At 39.3% G+C, this 17,379-nt stretch overlaps 1 protein-coding gene across 1 annotated transcript in view; it reads right to left on the bottom strand.

Moving 5' to 3' along the window:
* LOC148356720 (uncharacterized) overlaps nucleotides 1–17,179 on the bottom strand; it is a 29,069-nt gene extending 11,890 nt beyond the window's left edge. The window contains 57 exon segments of the mRNA XM_088348002.1: nucleotides 122–291; nucleotides 374–438; nucleotides 528–826; nucleotides 1,100–1,269; nucleotides 1,352–1,416; nucleotides 1,506–1,726; nucleotides 1,999–2,168; nucleotides 2,251–2,315; nucleotides 2,410–2,561; nucleotides 2,658–2,726; nucleotides 2,999–3,168; nucleotides 3,251–3,315; nucleotides 3,406–3,626; nucleotides 3,899–4,068; nucleotides 4,151–4,215; nucleotides 4,310–4,461; nucleotides 4,558–4,626; nucleotides 4,899–5,068; nucleotides 5,151–5,215; nucleotides 5,305–5,525; nucleotides 5,798–5,967; nucleotides 6,050–6,114; nucleotides 6,209–6,429; nucleotides 6,702–6,871; nucleotides 6,954–7,018; nucleotides 7,108–7,328; nucleotides 7,601–7,770; nucleotides 7,853–7,917; nucleotides 8,007–8,227; nucleotides 8,500–8,669; nucleotides 8,752–8,816; nucleotides 8,907–9,127; nucleotides 9,400–9,569; nucleotides 9,652–9,716; nucleotides 9,811–10,031; nucleotides 10,304–10,473; nucleotides 10,556–10,620; nucleotides 10,710–10,939; nucleotides 11,299–11,468; nucleotides 11,551–11,615; nucleotides 11,705–11,934; nucleotides 12,294–12,463; nucleotides 12,546–12,610; nucleotides 12,700–12,929; nucleotides 13,289–13,458; nucleotides 13,541–13,605; nucleotides 13,695–13,915; nucleotides 14,187–14,356; nucleotides 14,439–14,503; nucleotides 14,593–14,819; nucleotides 15,182–15,351; nucleotides 15,434–15,498; nucleotides 15,584–15,765; nucleotides 15,823–15,986; nucleotides 16,054–16,118; nucleotides 16,902–17,065; nucleotides 17,142–17,179. Coding sequence (XP_088204128.1) covers nucleotides 122–291; nucleotides 374–438; nucleotides 528–826; nucleotides 1,100–1,269; nucleotides 1,352–1,416; nucleotides 1,506–1,726; nucleotides 1,999–2,168; nucleotides 2,251–2,315; nucleotides 2,410–2,561; nucleotides 2,658–2,726; nucleotides 2,999–3,168; nucleotides 3,251–3,315; nucleotides 3,406–3,626; nucleotides 3,899–4,068; nucleotides 4,151–4,215; nucleotides 4,310–4,461; nucleotides 4,558–4,626; nucleotides 4,899–5,068; nucleotides 5,151–5,215; nucleotides 5,305–5,525; nucleotides 5,798–5,967; nucleotides 6,050–6,114; nucleotides 6,209–6,429; nucleotides 6,702–6,871; nucleotides 6,954–7,018; nucleotides 7,108–7,328; nucleotides 7,601–7,770; nucleotides 7,853–7,917; nucleotides 8,007–8,227; nucleotides 8,500–8,669; nucleotides 8,752–8,816; nucleotides 8,907–9,127; nucleotides 9,400–9,569; nucleotides 9,652–9,716; nucleotides 9,811–10,031; nucleotides 10,304–10,473; nucleotides 10,556–10,620; nucleotides 10,710–10,939; nucleotides 11,299–11,468; nucleotides 11,551–11,615; nucleotides 11,705–11,934; nucleotides 12,294–12,463; nucleotides 12,546–12,610; nucleotides 12,700–12,929; nucleotides 13,289–13,458; nucleotides 13,541–13,605; nucleotides 13,695–13,915; nucleotides 14,187–14,356; nucleotides 14,439–14,503; nucleotides 14,593–14,819; nucleotides 15,182–15,351; nucleotides 15,434–15,498; nucleotides 15,584–15,765; nucleotides 15,823–15,986; nucleotides 16,054–16,118; nucleotides 16,902–17,065; nucleotides 17,142–17,172 — 8,248 coding nt within the window. The 5' untranslated portion in view covers nucleotides 17,173–17,179.
* Nucleotides 17,180–17,379: the final 200 nt, after the last annotated feature.

Raw genomic sequence — 17,379 nt, 5'->3', positions numbered from 1 at the left:
AACAGATAAAATCCTGGGACGAAGCCCGAAAAAAATTTATTGCTCGTAGAAGTAAATATAAATGTGTTCAATTCTATTTGGCTGGAATCCGTTTATAGCTAAGAAATGTTATATGACTTACACACGGCTATGATAGATTCTGGATCCAGTTCGAGAGGAAAGGAGTTGTTGGGACTATTCACAGCTTCGACCAGGGCTTCTACGACTTCATCGGCTTGTGGAATGGCTTCAGCTGGAACCGAGTTGTTGAACTGGAGTTCCACTTCAACTTGCGTATTTCCCATTTGTGGCCTTGAGTGAAAAGGTTGCAGTATTAATTTTGATAACTTGTCATTCATTCTGTGGCATGAATACCGCGGTTTTTAAATCTTACCTAAATCCAATGACAACAGTGACCAAGAAAATACTGCCAAACTCTTGAAAGAAGATGAAGTCACACTGCAATAAGAAGGGAATTTGATAACATTTTCATAACTCTACTAAAAGAATAACCTACTTTAGACAATATAGGTTTTGCTCATACTCACCATTGATACCACTTGCGCTTCAAGTTCTCTGTATTCTTGGCTGTTACTATCGTATAACTCTTCCACGAAAGGTTCCAACAATATAGCTGTAAGATTTACAGTTGCTGCTGAAACTGAGATGGCAGTTGTTTCTTCTTGGGTCATTGCTGATGAGGATCCAATGATGGGTGTAGTGGAACCAAAGGATGGTGCTGGTCCTTGGGTATATGTTGACATGGTAGTTATTTCTTCTTGGGTCGTTGCTGAAAGTGAGCCACTGATAGGTGTTGTTGAACCAAAGGTGGATGTAGGTACGTTTGCTGTTTTGGTGAAAGTCATTTCTTGATCAATTTTATTGTTAGAACAAAGGAAATCGTGTTTTATTGCCACCATAAGAAAAATAACTTGAATATGACTGCAGTTAAATCATCACATAGTTAACCCTTGAAATGTAAGCAGAATCAAGATGATGAACAAACAAAATCCTGGTACTAAGCCCAAAGAAATTTTACTGGTCGTCGAAGTAAATATACTTGTGTTCAGTTGTATTTGGTCGGAAGCAGTTAATAGCTAGGAAATGTCATATTACTTACAAACGGCTGTGATAGATTCTGGATCCAGTTCAAGAGAGAAGGTGTTGTTGGGGCTATTCACAGCTTCGACTAAGGCTTCTACGACTTCATCGGCTTGTGGAATGGCTTCAGCTGGAACCGAGTTGTTGAACTGGAGTTCCACTTCAACTTGCGTATTTCCCATTTGTGGCCTTGAGTGAAAAGGTTGCAGTATTATTTTTTAAAATTTGTCATTCATTCTGTGGTATGAGTACTGGGGGTTTAAAATCTTACCTAAATCCAATGACAACAGTGACCAAGAAAATACTCCCAAACTCTTGAAAGAAGATGAAGTCACACTGCAATAAGAATGGAACTTGAGAACATTTTCATAACTGTACTGAAGGAATAACCTAATTTAGACAATTTAGGTTTTTCTCAGACTTACCATTGATACCACTTGCGATTCCAGTTCTCTGTATTCTTGGCTGTTACTATCGTATAACTCTTCCACGAAAGGTTCCAACAATATAGCTGTAAGATTTACAGTTGCTGCTGAAACTGAGACAGCAGTTGTTTCTTCTTGGGTCGTTGCTGAAAGTGAGCCACCGATAGGTGTTGTTGAACCAAAGGATGGCTCTGGTCCTTGGGTGGATGTTGGTACGTTTGCTGTTTTGGTGAAAGTCATTTCTTGATCAATTTTTTGTTAGGACAAAGGAAATCGTGTTTTATTGCCACCATAAGAAAAATAACTCGAATATGACTGCAGTTAAATCATCACATAGTTAACCCTCGAAATGTAAGCAGAATGAAGATGATGAACAGATAAAATCCTGGTACTAAGCCCAAAGAAATTTTACTGCTCATCGAAGTAAATATACTTGTGTTCAGTTCTATTTGGTCGGAAGCAGTTAATAGCTAGGAAATGTCATATTACTTACAAACGGCTGTGATAGATTCTGGATCCAGTCCGAGAGAGAAGGTGTTGTTGGGGCTATTCACAGCTTCGACCAAGGCTTCTACGACTTCATCGGCTTGTGGAATGGCTTCAGCTGGAACCGAGTTGTTGAACTGGAGTTCCACTTCAACTTGCGTGTTTCCCATTTGTGGCCTTGAGTGAAAGGGTTGCAGTTTTAATTTTGATAACTTGTCATTCATTCTGTGGCAGGAGTACCGCGATTTCTAAATCTTACCTAAATCCAATGACAACAGTGACCAAGAAAATACTGCCAAACTCTTGAAAGAAGATGAAGTCACACTGCAATAAGAAGGGAATTTGATAACATTCACATACTGTAACATTACTGAAATAATCACTTAGTTTAGATATTACAGGTTTCGCTCATACTCACCATTGATACCACTTGCGCTTCAAGTTCTTTGTATTCTTGGCTGTTACTATCGTATAACTCTTCCACGAAAGGTTCCAACAATATAGCTGTAAGATTTACAGTTGCTGCTGAAACTGAGATGGCAGTTGTTTTTTCTTGGGTCATTGCTGATGAGAAGCCAATGATGGGTGTTGTTGAACCAAAGGATGGCGTTGGTCGTTGGGTATATATTGACATGGTAGTTATTTCTTCTTGGGTCGTTGCTGAGAGTGAGCCACCGATAGGTGTTGTTGAACCAAAGGATGGCTCTGGTCCTTGGGTGGATGTTGGTACGTTTGCTGTTTTGGTGAAAGTCATTTCTTGATCAATTTTTTGTTAGGACAAAGAAAATCGTGTTTTATTGCCACCATCAGAAAAATAACTCGAATATGACTGCAGTTAAATCATCACATAGTTAACCCTCGAAATGTAAGCAGAATGAAGATGATGAACAGATAAAATCCTGGTACTAAGCCCAAATAAATTTTACTGCTCGTCGAAGTAAATATACTTGTGTTCAGTTCTATTTGGTCGGAAGCAGTTAATAGCTAGGAAATGTCATATTACTTACAAACGGCTGTGATAGATTCTGGATCCAGTTCGAGAGAGAAGGTGTTGTTGGGGCTATTCACAGCTTCGACTAAGGCTTCTACGACTTCATCGGCTTGTGGAATGGCTTCAGCTGGAACCGAGTTGTTGAACTGGAGTTCTACTTCAACTTGCGTGTTTCCCATTTGTGGCCTTGAGTGAAAGGGTTGCAGTATTAATTTTGATAACTTGTCATTCATTCTGTGGCAGGAGTACCGCGGTTTTTAAATCTTACCTAAATCCAATGACAACAGTGACCAAGAAAATACTGCCAAACTCTTGAAAGAAGATGAAGTCGCACTGCAATAAGAATGGAACATGAGAACATTTGCATAACTGTACTAAAAGAATAACCTAATTTAGACAATTTAGTTTTTTTCTCAGACTTACCATTGATACCACTTGCGCTTCCAGTTGTCTGTATTCTTGGCTGTTACTATCGTATAACTCTTCCACGAAAGGTTCCAACAATATAGCTGTAAGATTTACAGTTGCTGCTGAAACTGAGACGGCAGTTGTTTCTTCTTGGGTCGTTGCTGAAAGTGAGCCACCGATAGGTGTTGTTGAACCAAAGGATGGCTCTGGTCCTTGGGTGGATGTTGGTACGTTTGCTGTTTTGGTGAAAGTCATTTCTTGATCAATTTTTCGTTAGGACAAAGGAAATCGTGTTTTATTGCCACCATAAGAAAAATAACTCGAATATGACTGCAGTTAAATCATCACATAGTTAACCCTCGAAATGTAAGCAGAATCAAGATGATTAACAGACAAAATCCTGGTACTAAGCCCAAAGATATTATACTGATCGTCGAAGTAAATATACTTGTGTTCAGTTCTATTTGGTCGGAAGCAATTAATAGCTAGGAAATGTCATATTACTTACAAACGGCTGTGATAGATTCTGGATCCAGTTCAAGAGAGAAGGTGTTGTTGGGGCTATTCACAGCTTCGACTAAGGCTTCTACGACTTCATCGGCTTGTGGAATGGCTTCAGCTGGAACCGAGTTGTTGAACTGGAGTTCCACTTCAACTTGCGTGTTTCCCATTTGTGGCCTTGAGTGAAAGGGTGGCAGTATTAATTTTGATAACTTGTCATTCATTCTGTGGCAGGAGTACCGCGATTTTTAAATCTTACCTAAATCCAATGACAACAGTGACCAAGAAAATACTGCCAAACTCTTGAAAGAAGATGAAGTCACACTGCAATAAGAAGGGAATTTGATAACATTCACATACTGTAACATTACTGAAATAATCACTTAGTTTAGATATTACAGGTTTCGCTCATACTGACCATTGATACCACTTGCGCTTCAAGTTCTTTGTATTCTTGGCTGTTACTATCGTATAACTCTTCCACGAAAGGTTCCAACAATATAGCTGTAAGATTTACAGTTGCTGCTGAAACTGAGATGGCAGTTGTTTTTTCTTGGGTCATTGCTGATGAGAAGCCAATGATGGGTGTTGTTGAACCAAAGGATGGCGTTGGTCGTTGGGTATATATTGACATGGTAGTTATTTCTTCTTGGGTCGTTGCTGAGAGTGAGCCACCGATAGGTGTTGTTGAACCAAAGGATGGCTCTGGTCCTTGGGTGGATGTTGGTACGTTTGCTGTTTTGGTGAAAGTCATTTCTTGATCAATTTTTTGTTAGGACAAAGGAAATCGTGTTTTATTGCCACCATCAGAAAAATAACTCGAATATGACTGCAGTTAAATCATCACATAGTTAACCCTCGAAATGTAAGCAGAATGAAGATGATGAACAGATAAAATCCTGGTACTAAGCCCAAATAAATTTTACTGCTCGTCGAAGTAAATATACTTGTGTTCAGTTCTATTTGGTCGGAAGCAGTTAATAGCTAGGAAATGTCATATTACTTACAAACGGCTGTGATAGATTCTGGATCCAGTTCGAGAGAGAAGGTGTTGTTGGGGCTATTCACAGCTTCGACTAAGGCTTCTACGACTTCATCGGCTTGTGGAATAGCTTCAGCCGGTACTGAATTGTTGAACTGGAGTTCTACTTCAACTTGCGTATTTCCCATTTGTGGCCTTGAGTGAAAAGGTTGCAGTATTATTTTTGAAAATTTGTCATTCATTCTGTGGTATGAGTACTGGGGGTTTAAAATCTTACCTAAATCCAATGACAACAGTGACCAAGAAAATACTCCCAAACTCTTGAAAGAAGATGAAGTCACACTGCAATAAGAATGGAACTTGAGAACATTTTCATAACTGTACTGAAGGAATAACCTAATTTAGACAATTTAGGTTTTTCTCAAACTTACCATTGATACCACTTGCGCTTCCAGTTCTCTGTATTCTTGGCTGTTACTATCGTATAACTCTTCCACGAAAGGTTCCAACAATATAGCTGTAAGATTTACAGTTGCTGCTGAAACTGAGACGGCAGTTGTTTCTTCTTGGGTCGTTGCTGAAAGTGAGCCACCGATAGGTGTTGTTGAACCAAAGGATGGCTCTGGTCCTTGGGTGGATGTTGGTACGTTTGCTGTTTTGGTGAAAGTCATTTCTTGATCAATTTTTCGTTAGGACAAAGGAAATCGTGTTTTATTGCCACCATAAGAAAAATAACTCGAATATGACTGCAGTTAAATCATCACATAGTTAACCCTCGAAATGTAAGCAGAATGAAGATGACGAACAGACAAAATCCTGGTACTAAGCCCAAAGAAATTTTACTGCTCGTCGAAGTAAATATCCTTGTGTTCAGTTCTATTTGGTCGGAAGCAGTTAATAGCTAGGAAATGTCATGTTACTTACAAACGGCTGTGATAGATTCTGGATCCAGTTCGAGAGAGAAAGTGTTGTTGGGGCTATTCACAGCTTCGACTAAGGCTTCTACGACTTCATCGGCTTGTGGAATGGCTTCAGCTGGAACCGAGTTGTTGAACTGGAGTTCCACTTCAACTTGCGTGTTTCCCATTTGTGGCCTTGAGTGAAAGGGTTGCAGTATTAATTTTGATAACTTGTCATTCATTCTGTGGCAGGAGTACCGCGATTTCTAAATCTTACCTAAATCCAATGACAAGAGTGACCAAGAAAATACTGCCAAACTCTTGAAAGAAGATGAAGTCACACTGCAATAAGAAGGGAATTTGATAACATTCACATACTGTAACATTACTGAAATAATCACTTAGTTTAGATATTACAGGTTTCGCTCATACTCACCATTGATACCACTTGCGCTTCAAGTTCTTTGTATTCTTGGCTGTTACTATCGTATAACTCTTCCACGAAAGGTTCCAACAATATAGCTGTAAGATTTACAGTTGCTGCTGAAACTGAGACGGCAGTTGTTTCTTCTTGGGTCGTTGCTGAAAGTGAGCCACCGATAGGTGTTGTTGAACCAAAGGATGGCTCTGATCCTTGGGTGGATGTTGGTACGTTTGCTGTTTTGGTGAAAGTCATTTCTTGATCAATTTTTTGTTAGGACAAAGGAAATCGTGTTTTATTGCCACCATCAGAAAAATAACTCGAATATGACTGCAGTTAAATCATCACATAGTTAACCCTCGCAATGTAAGCAGAATGAAGATGATGAACAGACAAAATCCTGGTACTAATCCCAAAGAAATAGTACTGCTCATCGAAGTAAATATACTTGTGTTCTGTTCTATTTGGTCGGAAGCAGTTAATAGTTCGGAAATGTCATATTACTTACAAACGGCTGTGATAGATTCTGGATCCAGTTCGAGAGAGAAGGTGTTGTTGGGGCTATTCACAGCTTCGACCAAGGCTTCTACGACTTCATCGGCTTGTGGAATGGCTTCAGCTGGAACCGAGTTGTTGAACTGGAGTTCCACTTCAACTTGCGTATTTCCCATTTGTGGCCTTGAGTGAAAAGGTTGCAGTATTATTTTTGAAAATTTGTCATTCATTCTGTGGTATGAGTACTGGGGGTTTAAAATCTTACCTAAATCCAATGACAACAGTGACCAAGAAAATACTCCCAAACTCTTGAAAGAAGATGAAGTCACACTGCAATAAGAATGGAACTTGAGAACATTTTCATAACTGTACTGAAGGAATAACCTAATTTAGACAATTTAGGTTTTTCTCAGACTTACCATTGATACCACTTGCGCTTCCAGTTCTCTGTATTCTTGGCTGTTACTATCGTATAACTCTTCCACGAAAGGTTCCAATAATATAGCTGTAAGATTTACAGTTGCTGCTGAAACTGAGACGGCAGTTGTTTCTTCTTGGGTCGTTGCTGAAAGTGAGCCACCGATAGGTGTTGTTGAACCAAAGGATGGCTCTGGTCCTTGGGTGGATGTTGGTACGTTTGCTGTTTTGGTGAAAGTCATTTCTTGATCAATTTTTTGTTAGGACAAAGGAAATCGTGTTTTATTGCCACCATCAGAAAAATAACTCAAATATGACTGCAGGTAAATCATCACATAGTTAACCCTCGAAATGTAAGCAGAATCAAGATGATTAACAGACAAAATCCTGGTACTAAGCCCAAAGATATTATACTGCTCGTCGAAGTAAATATACTTGTGTTCAGTTCTATTTGGTCGGAAGCAATTAATAGCTAGGAAATGTCATATTACTTACAAACGGCTGTGATAGATTCTGGATCCAGTTCGAGAGAGAAGGTGTTGTTGGGGCTATTCACAGCTTCGACCAAGGCTTCTACGACTTCATCGGCTTGTGGAATGGCTTCAGCTGGAACCGAGTTGTTGAACTGGAGTTCCACTTCAACTTGCGTATTTCCCATTTGTGGCCTTGAGTGAAAAGGTTGCAGTATTATTTTTGAAAATTTGTCATTCATTCTGTGGTATGAGTACTGGGGGTTTAAAATCTTACCTAAATCCAATGACAACAGTGACCAAGAAAATACTCCCAAACTCTTGAAAGAAGATGAAGTCACACTGCAATAAGAATGGAACTTGAGAACATTTTCATAACTGTACTGAAGGAATAACCTAATTTAGACAATTTAGGTTTTTCTCAGACTTACCATTGATACCACTTGCGCTTCCAGTTCTCTGTATTCTTGGCTGTTACTATCGTATAACTCTTCCACGAAAGGTTCCAACAATATAGCTGTAAGATTTACAGTTGCTGCTGAAACTGAGACGGCAGTTATTTCTTCTTGGGTCGTTGCTGAAAGTGAGCCACCGATAGGTGTTGTTGAACCAAAGGATGGCTCTGGTCCTTGGGTGGATGTTGGTACGTTTGCTGTTTTGGTGAAAGTCATTTCTTGATCAATTTTTTGTTAGGACAAAGGAAATCGTGTTTTATTGCCACCATCAGAAAAATAACTCGAATATGACTGCAGTTAAATCATCACATAGTTAACCCTCGAAATGTAAGCAGAATGAAGATGATTAACAGACAAAATCCTGGTACTAAGCCCAAAGAAATTTTACTGCTCGTCGAAGTAAATATACTTGTGTTCAGTTCTATTTGGTCGGAAGCAATTAATAGCTAGGAAATGTCATATTACTTACAAACGGCTGTGATAGATTCTGGATCCAGTTCGAGAGAGAAGGTGTTGTTGGGGCTATTCACAGCTTCGACTAAGGCTTCTACGACTTCATCGGCTTGTGGAATAGCTTCAGCCGGTACTGAATTGTTGAACTGGAGTTCTACTTCAACTTGCGTATTTCCCATTTGTGGCCTTGAGTGAAAAGGTTGCAGTATTATTTTTGAAAATTTGTCATTCATTCTGTGGCAGGAGTACCGCGGTTTTTAAATCTTACCTAAATCCAATGACAACAGTGACCAAGAAAATACTGCCAAACTCTTGAAAGAAGATGAAGTCGCACTGCAATAAGAATGGAACTTGAGAACATTTTCATAACTGTACTAAAAGAATAACCTAATTTAGACAATTTAGTTTTTTTCTCAGACTTACCATTGATACCACTTGCGCTTCCAGTTCTCTGTATTCTTGGCTGTTACTATCGTATAACTCTTCCACGAAAGGTTCCAACAATATAGCTGTAAGATTTACAGTTGCTGCTGAAACTGAGACGGCAGTTGTTTCTTCTTGGGTCGTTGCTGAAAGTGAGCCACCGATAGGTGTTGTTGAACCAAAGGATGGCTCTGGTCCTTGGGTGGATGTTGGTACGTTTGCTGTTTTGGTGAAAGTCATTTCTTGATCAATTTTTCGTTAGGACAAAGGAAATCGTGTTTTATTGCCACCATAAGAAAAATAACTCGAATATGACTGCAGTTAAATCATCACATAGTTAACCCTCGAAATGTAAGCAGAATGAAGATGACGAACAGACAAAATCCTGGTACTAAGCCCAAAGAAATTTTACTGCTCGTCGAAGTAAATATCCTTGTGTTCAGTTCTATTTGGTCGGAAGCAGTTAATAGCTAGGAAATGTCATGTTACTTACAAACGGCTGTGATAGATTCTGGATCCAGTTCGAGAGAGAAAGTGTTGTTGGGGCTATTCACAGCTTCGACTAAGGCTTCTACGACTTCATCGGCTTGTGGAATGGCTTCAGCTGGAACCGAGTTGTTGAACTGGAGTTCCACTTCAACTTGCGTGTTTCCCATTTGTGGCCTTGAGTGAAAGGGTTGCAGTATTAATTTTGATAACTTGTCATTCATTCTGTGGCAGGAGTACCGCGATTTCTAAATCTTACCTAAATCCAATGACAAGAGTGACCAAGAAAATACTGCCAAACTCTTGAAAGAAGATGAAGTCACACTGCAATAAGAAGGGAATTTGATAACATTCACATACTGTAACATTACTGAAATAATCACTTAGTTTAGATATTACAGGTTTCGCTCATACTCACCATTGATACCACTTGCGCTTCAAGTTCTTTGTATTCTTGGCTGTTACTATCGTATAACTCTTCCACGAAAGGTTCCAACAATATAGCTGTAAGATTTACAGTTGCTGCTGAAACTGAGACGGCAGTTGTTTCTTCTTGGGTCGTTGCTGAAAGTGAGCCACCGATAGGTGTTGTTGAACCAAAGGATGGCTCTGATCCTTGGGTGGATGTTGGTACGTTTGCTGTTTTGGTGAAAGTCATTTCTTGATCAATTTTTTGTTAGGACAAAGGAAATCGTGTTTTATTGCCACCATCAGAAAAATAACTCGAATATGACTGCAGTTAAATCATCACATAGTTAACCCTCGAAATGTAAGCAGAATGAAGATGATGAACAAACAAAATCCTGGTACTAAGCCCAAATAAATTTTACTGCTCGTCGAAGTAAATATACTTGTGTTCAGTTCTATTTGGTCGGAAGCAGTTAATAGCTAGGAAATGTCATATTACTTACAAACGGCTGTGATAGATTCTGGATCCAGTTCGAGAGAGAAGGTGTTGTTGGGGCTATTCACAGCTTCGACTAAGGCTTCTACGACTTCATCGGCTTGTGGAATGGCTTCAGCCGGTACTGAATTGTTGAACTGGAGTTCTACTTCAACTTGCGTGTTTCCCATTTGTGGCCTTGAGTGAAAGGGTTGCAGTATTAATTTTGATAACTTGTCATTCATTCTGTGGCAGGAGTACCGCGGTTTTTAAATCTTACCTAAATCCAATGACAACAGTGACCAAGAAAATACTGCCAAACTCTTGAAAGAAGATTAAGTCGCACTGCAATAAGAATGGAACATGAGAACATTTGCATAACTGTACTAAAAGAATAACCTACTTTAGACAATATAGGTTTTGCTCATACTCACCATTGATACCACTTGCGCTTCAAGTTCTCTGTATTCTTGGCTGTTACTATCGTATAACTCTTCCACGAAAGGTTCCAACAATATAGCTGTAAGATTTACAGTTGCTGCTGAAACTGAGATGGCAGTTGTTTCTTCTTGGGTCATTGCTGATGAGGAGCCAATGATGGGTGTTGTGGATCCAAAGGATGGCGTTGGTCGTTGGGTATATATTGACATGGTAGTTATTTCTTCTTGGGTCGTTGCTGAAAGTGAGCCACCGATAGGTGTTGTTGAACCAAAGGATGGCTCTGGTCCTTGGGTGGATGTTGGTACGTTTGCTGTTTTGGTGAAAGTCATTTCTTGATCAATTTTTTGTTAGGACAAAGGAAATCGTGTTTTATTGCCACCATCAGAAAAATAACTCAAATATGACTGCAGGTAAATCATCACATATTTAACCCTCGAAATGTAAGCAGAATCAAGATGATTAACAGACAAAATCCTGGTACTAAGCCCAAAGAAATTATACTGCTCGTCGAAGTAAATATACTTGTGTTCAGTTCTATTTGGTCGGAAGCAGTTAATAGCTAGGAAATGTCATATTACTTACAAACGGCTGTGATAGATTCTGGATCCAGTTCGAGAGAGAAGGTGTTGTTGGGGCTATTCACAGCTTCGACTAAGGCTTCTACGACTTCATCGGCTTGTGGAATGGCTTCAGCCGGTACTGAATTGTTGAACTGGAGTTCTACTTCAACTTGCGTGTTTCCCATTTGTGGCCTTGAGTGAAAGGGTTGCAGTATTAATTTTGATAACTTGTCATTCATTCTGTGGCAGGAGTACCGCGGTTTTTAAATCTTACCTAAATCCAATGACAACAGTGACCAAGAAAATACTGCCAAACTCTTGAAAGAAGATTAAGTCGCACTGCAATAAGAATGGAACATGAGAACATTTGCATAACTGTACTAAAAGAATAACCTACTTTAGACAATATAGGTTTTGCTCATACTCACCATTGATACCACTTGCGCTTCAAGTTCTCTGTATTCTTGGCTGTTACTATCGTATAACTCTTCCACGAAAGGTTCCAACAATATAGCTGTAAGATTTACAGTTGCTGCTGAAACTGAGATGGCAGTTGTTTCTTCTTGGGTCATTGCTGATGAGGAGCCAATGATGGGTGTTGTGGATCCAAAGGATGGCGTTGGTCGTTGGGTATATATTGACATGGTAGTTATTTCTTCTTGGGTCGTTGCTGAAAGTGAGCCACCGATAGGTGTTGTTGAACCAAAGGATGGCTCTGGTCCTTGGGTGGATGTTGGTACGTTTGCTGTTTTGGTGAAAGTCATTTCTTGATCAATTTTTTGTTAGGACAAAGGAAATCGTGTTTTATTGCCACCATCAGAAAAATAACTCAAATATGACTGCAGGTAAATCATCACATATTTAACCCTCGAAATGTAAGCAGAATCAAGATGATTAACAGACAAAATCCTGGTACTAAGCCCAAAGAAATTATACTGCTCGTCGAAGTAAATATACTTGTGTTCAGTTCTATTTGGTCGGAAGCAGTTAATAGCTAGGAAATGTCATATTACTTACAAACGGCTGTGATAGATTCTGGATCCAGTTCGAGAGAGAAGGTGTTGTTGGGGCTATTCACAGCTTCGACTAAGGCTTCTACGACTTCATCGGCTTGTGGAATGGCTTCAGCCGGTACTGAATTGTTGAACTGGAGTTCTACTTCAACTTGCGTGTTTCCCATTTGTGGCCTTGAGTGAAAGGGTTGCAGTATTAATTTTGATAACTTGTCATTCATTCTGTGGCAGGAGTACCGCGGTTTTTAAATCTTACCTAAATCCAATGACAACAGTGACCAAGAAAATACTGCCAAACTCTTGAAAGAAGATTAAGTCGCACTGCAATAAGAATGGAACATGAGAACATTTGCATAACTGTACTAAAAGAATAACCTACTTTAGACAATATAGGTTTTGCTCATACTCACCATTGATACCACTTGCGCTTCAAGTTCTCTGTATTCTTGGCTGTTACTATCGTATAACTCTTCCACGAAAGGTTCCAACAATATAGCTGTAAGATTTACAGTTGCTGCTGAAACTGAGATGGCAGTTGTTTCTTCTTGGGTCATTGCTAATGAGGAGCCAATGATGGGTGTTGTGGATCCAAAGGATGGCGTTGGTCGTTGGGTATATATTGACATGGTAGTTATTTCTTCTTGGGTCGTTGCTGAAAGTGAGCCACCGATAGGTGTTGTTGAACCAAAGGATGGCTCTGGTCCTTGGGTGGATGTTGGTACGTTTGCTGTTTTGGTGAAAGTCATTTCTTGATCAATTTTTTGTTAGGACAAAGGAAATCGTGTTTTATTGCCACCATCAGAAAAATAACTCAAATATGACTGCAGGTAAATCATCACATATTTAACCCTCGAAATGTAAGCAGAATCAAGATGATTAACAGACAAAATCCTGGTACTAAGCCCAAAGAAATTATACTGCTCGTCGAAGTAAATATACTTGTGTTCAGTTCTATTTGGTCGGAAGCAGTTAATAGCTAGGAAATGTCATATTACTTACAAACGGCTGTGATAGATTCTGGATCCAGTTCGAGAGAGAAGGTGTTGTTGGGGCTATTCACAGCTTCGACTAAGGCTTCTACGACTTCATCGGCTTGTGGAATGGCTTCAGCTGGAACCGAGTTGTTGAACTGGAGTTCCACTTCAACTTGCGTGTTTCCCATTTGTGGCCTTGAGTGAAAGGGTTGCAGTATTAATTTTGATAACTTGTCATTCATTCTGTGGCAGGAGTACCGCGATTTTTAAATCTTACCTAAATCCAATGACAACAGTGACCAAGAAAATACTGCCAAACTCTTGAAAGAAGATGAAGTCACACTGCAATAAGAATGGTCCTTGAGAACATTTTCATAACTGTACTAAAAGAATAACCTAATTTAGACAATTTAGGTTTTTCTCTGACTTACCATTGATACCACTTGCGCTTCCAGTTCTCTGTATTCTTGGCTGTTACTATCGTATAACTCTTCCACGAAAGGTTCCAACAATATAGCTGTAAGATTTACAGTTGCTGCTGAAACTGAGATGGCAGTTGTTTCTTCTTGGGTCGTTGCTGAAAGTGAGCCATCGATAGGTGTTGTTGAACCAAAGGATGGCACTGGTCCTTGGGTGGATGTTGGTACATTTGCTGTTTAGGTGAAAGTCATTTCTTGATCAGTTTTTGTTAGGACAAAGGAAATTGTGTTTTATTGCCACCATAAGAAAAATAACTCAAATATGACTGCAGATAAAAGATCACATAGTTAACTCTCGAAATGTAAGCAGAATCAAGATGATGAACGGATAAAACCCTGGGACTAAGCCCAAAAAATTTTTATTGCTCGTAGAAGTAAATATAATTGTGTTCAGTTCTATTTGGTCGGAAGCAGTTAATAGCTAGGAAATGTCATATTACTTACAAACGGCTGTGATAGATTCTGGATCCAGTTCGAGAGAGAAGGTGTTGTTGGGGCTATTCACAGCTTCGACTAAGGCTTCTACGACTTCATCGGCTTGTGGAATGGCTTCAGCTGGAACCGAGTTGTTGAACTGGAGTTCCACTTCAACTTGCGTGTTTCCCATTTGTGGCCTTGAGTGAAAGGGTTGCAGTATTAATTTTGATAACTTGTCATTCATTCTGTGGCAGGAGTACCGCGGTTTTTAAATCTTACCTAAATCCAATGACAACAGTGACCAAGAAAATACTGCCAAACTCTTGAAAGAAGATGAAGTCGCACTGCAATAAGAATGGAACATGAGAACATTTGCATAACTGTACTAAAAGAATAACCTAATTTAGACAATATAGGTTTTTCTAAGACTTACCATTGATACCACTTGCGCTTCAAGTTCTTTGTATTCTTGGCTGTTGCTATCGTATAACTCTTCCACGAAAGGTTCCAACAATATAGCTGTAAGATTTACAGTTGCTGCTGAAACTGAGATGGCAGTTGTTTCTTCTTGGGTCATTGCTAATGAGGAGCCAATGATGGGTGTTGTGGATCCAAAGGATGGCGTTGGTCGTTGGGTATATATTGACATGGTAGTTGTTTCTTCTTGGGTCGTTGCTGAAAGTGAGCCACCGATAGGTGTTGTTGAACCAAAGGATGGCTCTGGTCCTTGGGTGGATGTTGGTACGTTTGCTGTTTTGGTGAAAGTCATTTCTTGATCAATTTTTTGTTAGGACAAAGGAAATCGTGTTTTATTGCCACCATCAGAAAAATAACTCGAATATGACTGCAGTTAAATCATCACATAGTTAACCCTCGAAATGTAAGCAGAATGAAGATGATGAACAGACAAAATCCTGGTACTAAGCCCAAAGAAATTTTACTGCTCGTCGAAGTAAATATAATTGTGTTCAGTTCTATTTGGTCGGAAGCAGTTAATACCTAGGAAATGTCATATTACTTACAAACAGCTGTGATAGATTCTGGATCCAGTTCAAGAAAGAAGGTGTTGTTGGGACTATTCACAGCTTCGACCAGGGCTTCTACGACTTCATCGGCTTGTGGAATGGCTTCAGCTGGAACCGAGTTGTTGAACTGGAGTTCCACTTCAACTTGCGTATTTCCCATTTGTGGCCTTGAGTTAAAAGGTTTGAGTATTATTTTGGAAAATGCGTCATTCATTCTGTGGCAGGAGTACCGTGGGTTTCAAATCTTACCTAAATCCAATGAAAACAGTTGCCAAGAAAATACTGCCAAACTCTTGGAAGAAGATGAAGTCACACTATCAAAAGAATGAAACTCATGATCATACACATTACAGTACAGATGAATTTTATCCAGATAATTAATATTTTGCTGATATGCACCATTGATACTACTTCTGCCTCAAGTCCTTTGTATTCTTGGCTGCTAATATTGTTCAATTCTTCCACAAAAGGGACCAAGAAGATGGCTGAAAGAGTCACAGCTGGTTGTAGAATTGAGATGGTAGCTGTCATCGTAAATGGTCCATGAGTTGTCAATGGTTCAGTTGCTAAAAAAAAAACAGCTATTCGTTGTCATACTGTTTTTGTACATAACTTACTTTTCCGACGGGTTTGCTTACAAATGACTGCTATTGATTCAGGAAGAATTGTTAATTTAAATGGGTTGCAGGTACGGTTCACAGCATCTACCATTGCGTTAAGAACTTCGTCTTCTGGATTTTCAACAAGTGATGCATTGCTCAACTTGAGTGCTACTTCCACCTGTGTGTTTCCCATTTGTGGACTTCAAAGTCAAAAAAAAATATAAATCATTCGAAATGTTTTCAATTTTGGGATGAATTAAGTATTACCTGAATCCAATGAAGATGGTGTTAATGAAAGTAGTCTGGAAAGTTTGTGTGTAAATGAAGTCACACTGTAAAAAGGAATCAACATTACGATAACCTAAAGTTAGACTGGGAGTGTCAAACTCATTTTAAGATGGTAGAAAAACTCGACTAGTAAAACTAAAGAGAAAGAAATAAGAAGAGAGGGGGAGATGGAGAGAGAGAGAGAGAGAGAGAGATAGGAAGAAATAGACAAAGGGAGAGACAAAGAGAGAAGAAAAGGAGGAAGAAAAGAATGGAAGTGATAGAGCAAAAGAGAGAGAGAGAGAGAAAGAGAGAGAGAGAGAAAGAGAGAGAGAGGGAAAATAAGAGAAACAGATAAATAGAAAGAGAGATACAAACAGAGATAGAGAAACAGAGAAAAGGAGGAAGAAAGAAGGAGAGTGATGGAGCAAGAGAGAAAGGAGAGAGGGAGATAGAAAGAAAAAAGGGAAACAGATAAAGAGAAAGTGAGATACAAACAGAAATAGAGAAAAGGAGGAAGAAAGAAGAAGGGTGATAGAACAAGGGAGAAGAGAGAGAGAGAGAGAGAGACAAAAAGAGAGAAAGAAAAACAAGAGAAACAGATAAAGAGAAAGGGTGATTCAAACAAAGAGAAAAAGAGGAAGAAAGAAGGAGACTGACAAAGGGAGAGAGAGAGAGAAAAAGATAGACGAAGAAAAGAAAAATAAGACAAACAGATAGAGAAAGGAAGATACAAAATGAGATGGAGAACAAGAGAAAGAGAAAAGAGAGCGAGAGAAAGAGAAATAAAGAGAGAGGCGCTAAACAGAGAAAGATTACAAACTATGCAAACTGTGTCTTCTACTCACCAAGCACACCACTTGCTCTTCAAGGAATTTGTATTGTTCACTGCTGTGATTGTTTAACTCCTCCACAAAAGACTCGTCCAGAGTCATCACGAGAGGAACCTCAAAGTTGGTTTCGTTTTGAGTCACAAATTGGCCTCCGACAGACATGAAGAATGTTATGGTCCCTTGTGTTTGAAAGTATATCTTTAACACTGAAATCATTCAAGGGTTCGCTCAAAAGTTCCTTTTTTTTAAACTTACCCAGAAGGACTATAACGGTCCCTGCACCCATCTGTGTCCGCCCTTTCGTGCACCTGCAACATATTTGTGTCAAACTATTAAAAAAAGAATATTTATTTAAGTTTTCAGCAGTGTTCCCTCTAAGCTGCGCGCGTGCGCAATCGCGCACTTCTCGCACATTCTCAGCGCACAAGAAAATTTAGCCAGCGCACAAAAATGAGGGCTCAAAATTGCTAATTATGAAGCGAATTCAGTCAAA

This window comes from Urocampus carinirostris, chromosome 11, assembly GCF_059441175.1.
Source record: "Urocampus carinirostris isolate Australia breed hairy pipefish chromosome 11, RoL_Ucar_1.0, whole genome shotgun sequence".
NCBI classification, from domain to species: Eukaryota; Metazoa; Chordata; class Actinopteri; order Syngnathiformes; family Syngnathidae; genus Urocampus; species Urocampus carinirostris.
This window is presented reverse-complemented; position numbering and strand designations above follow the sequence as displayed.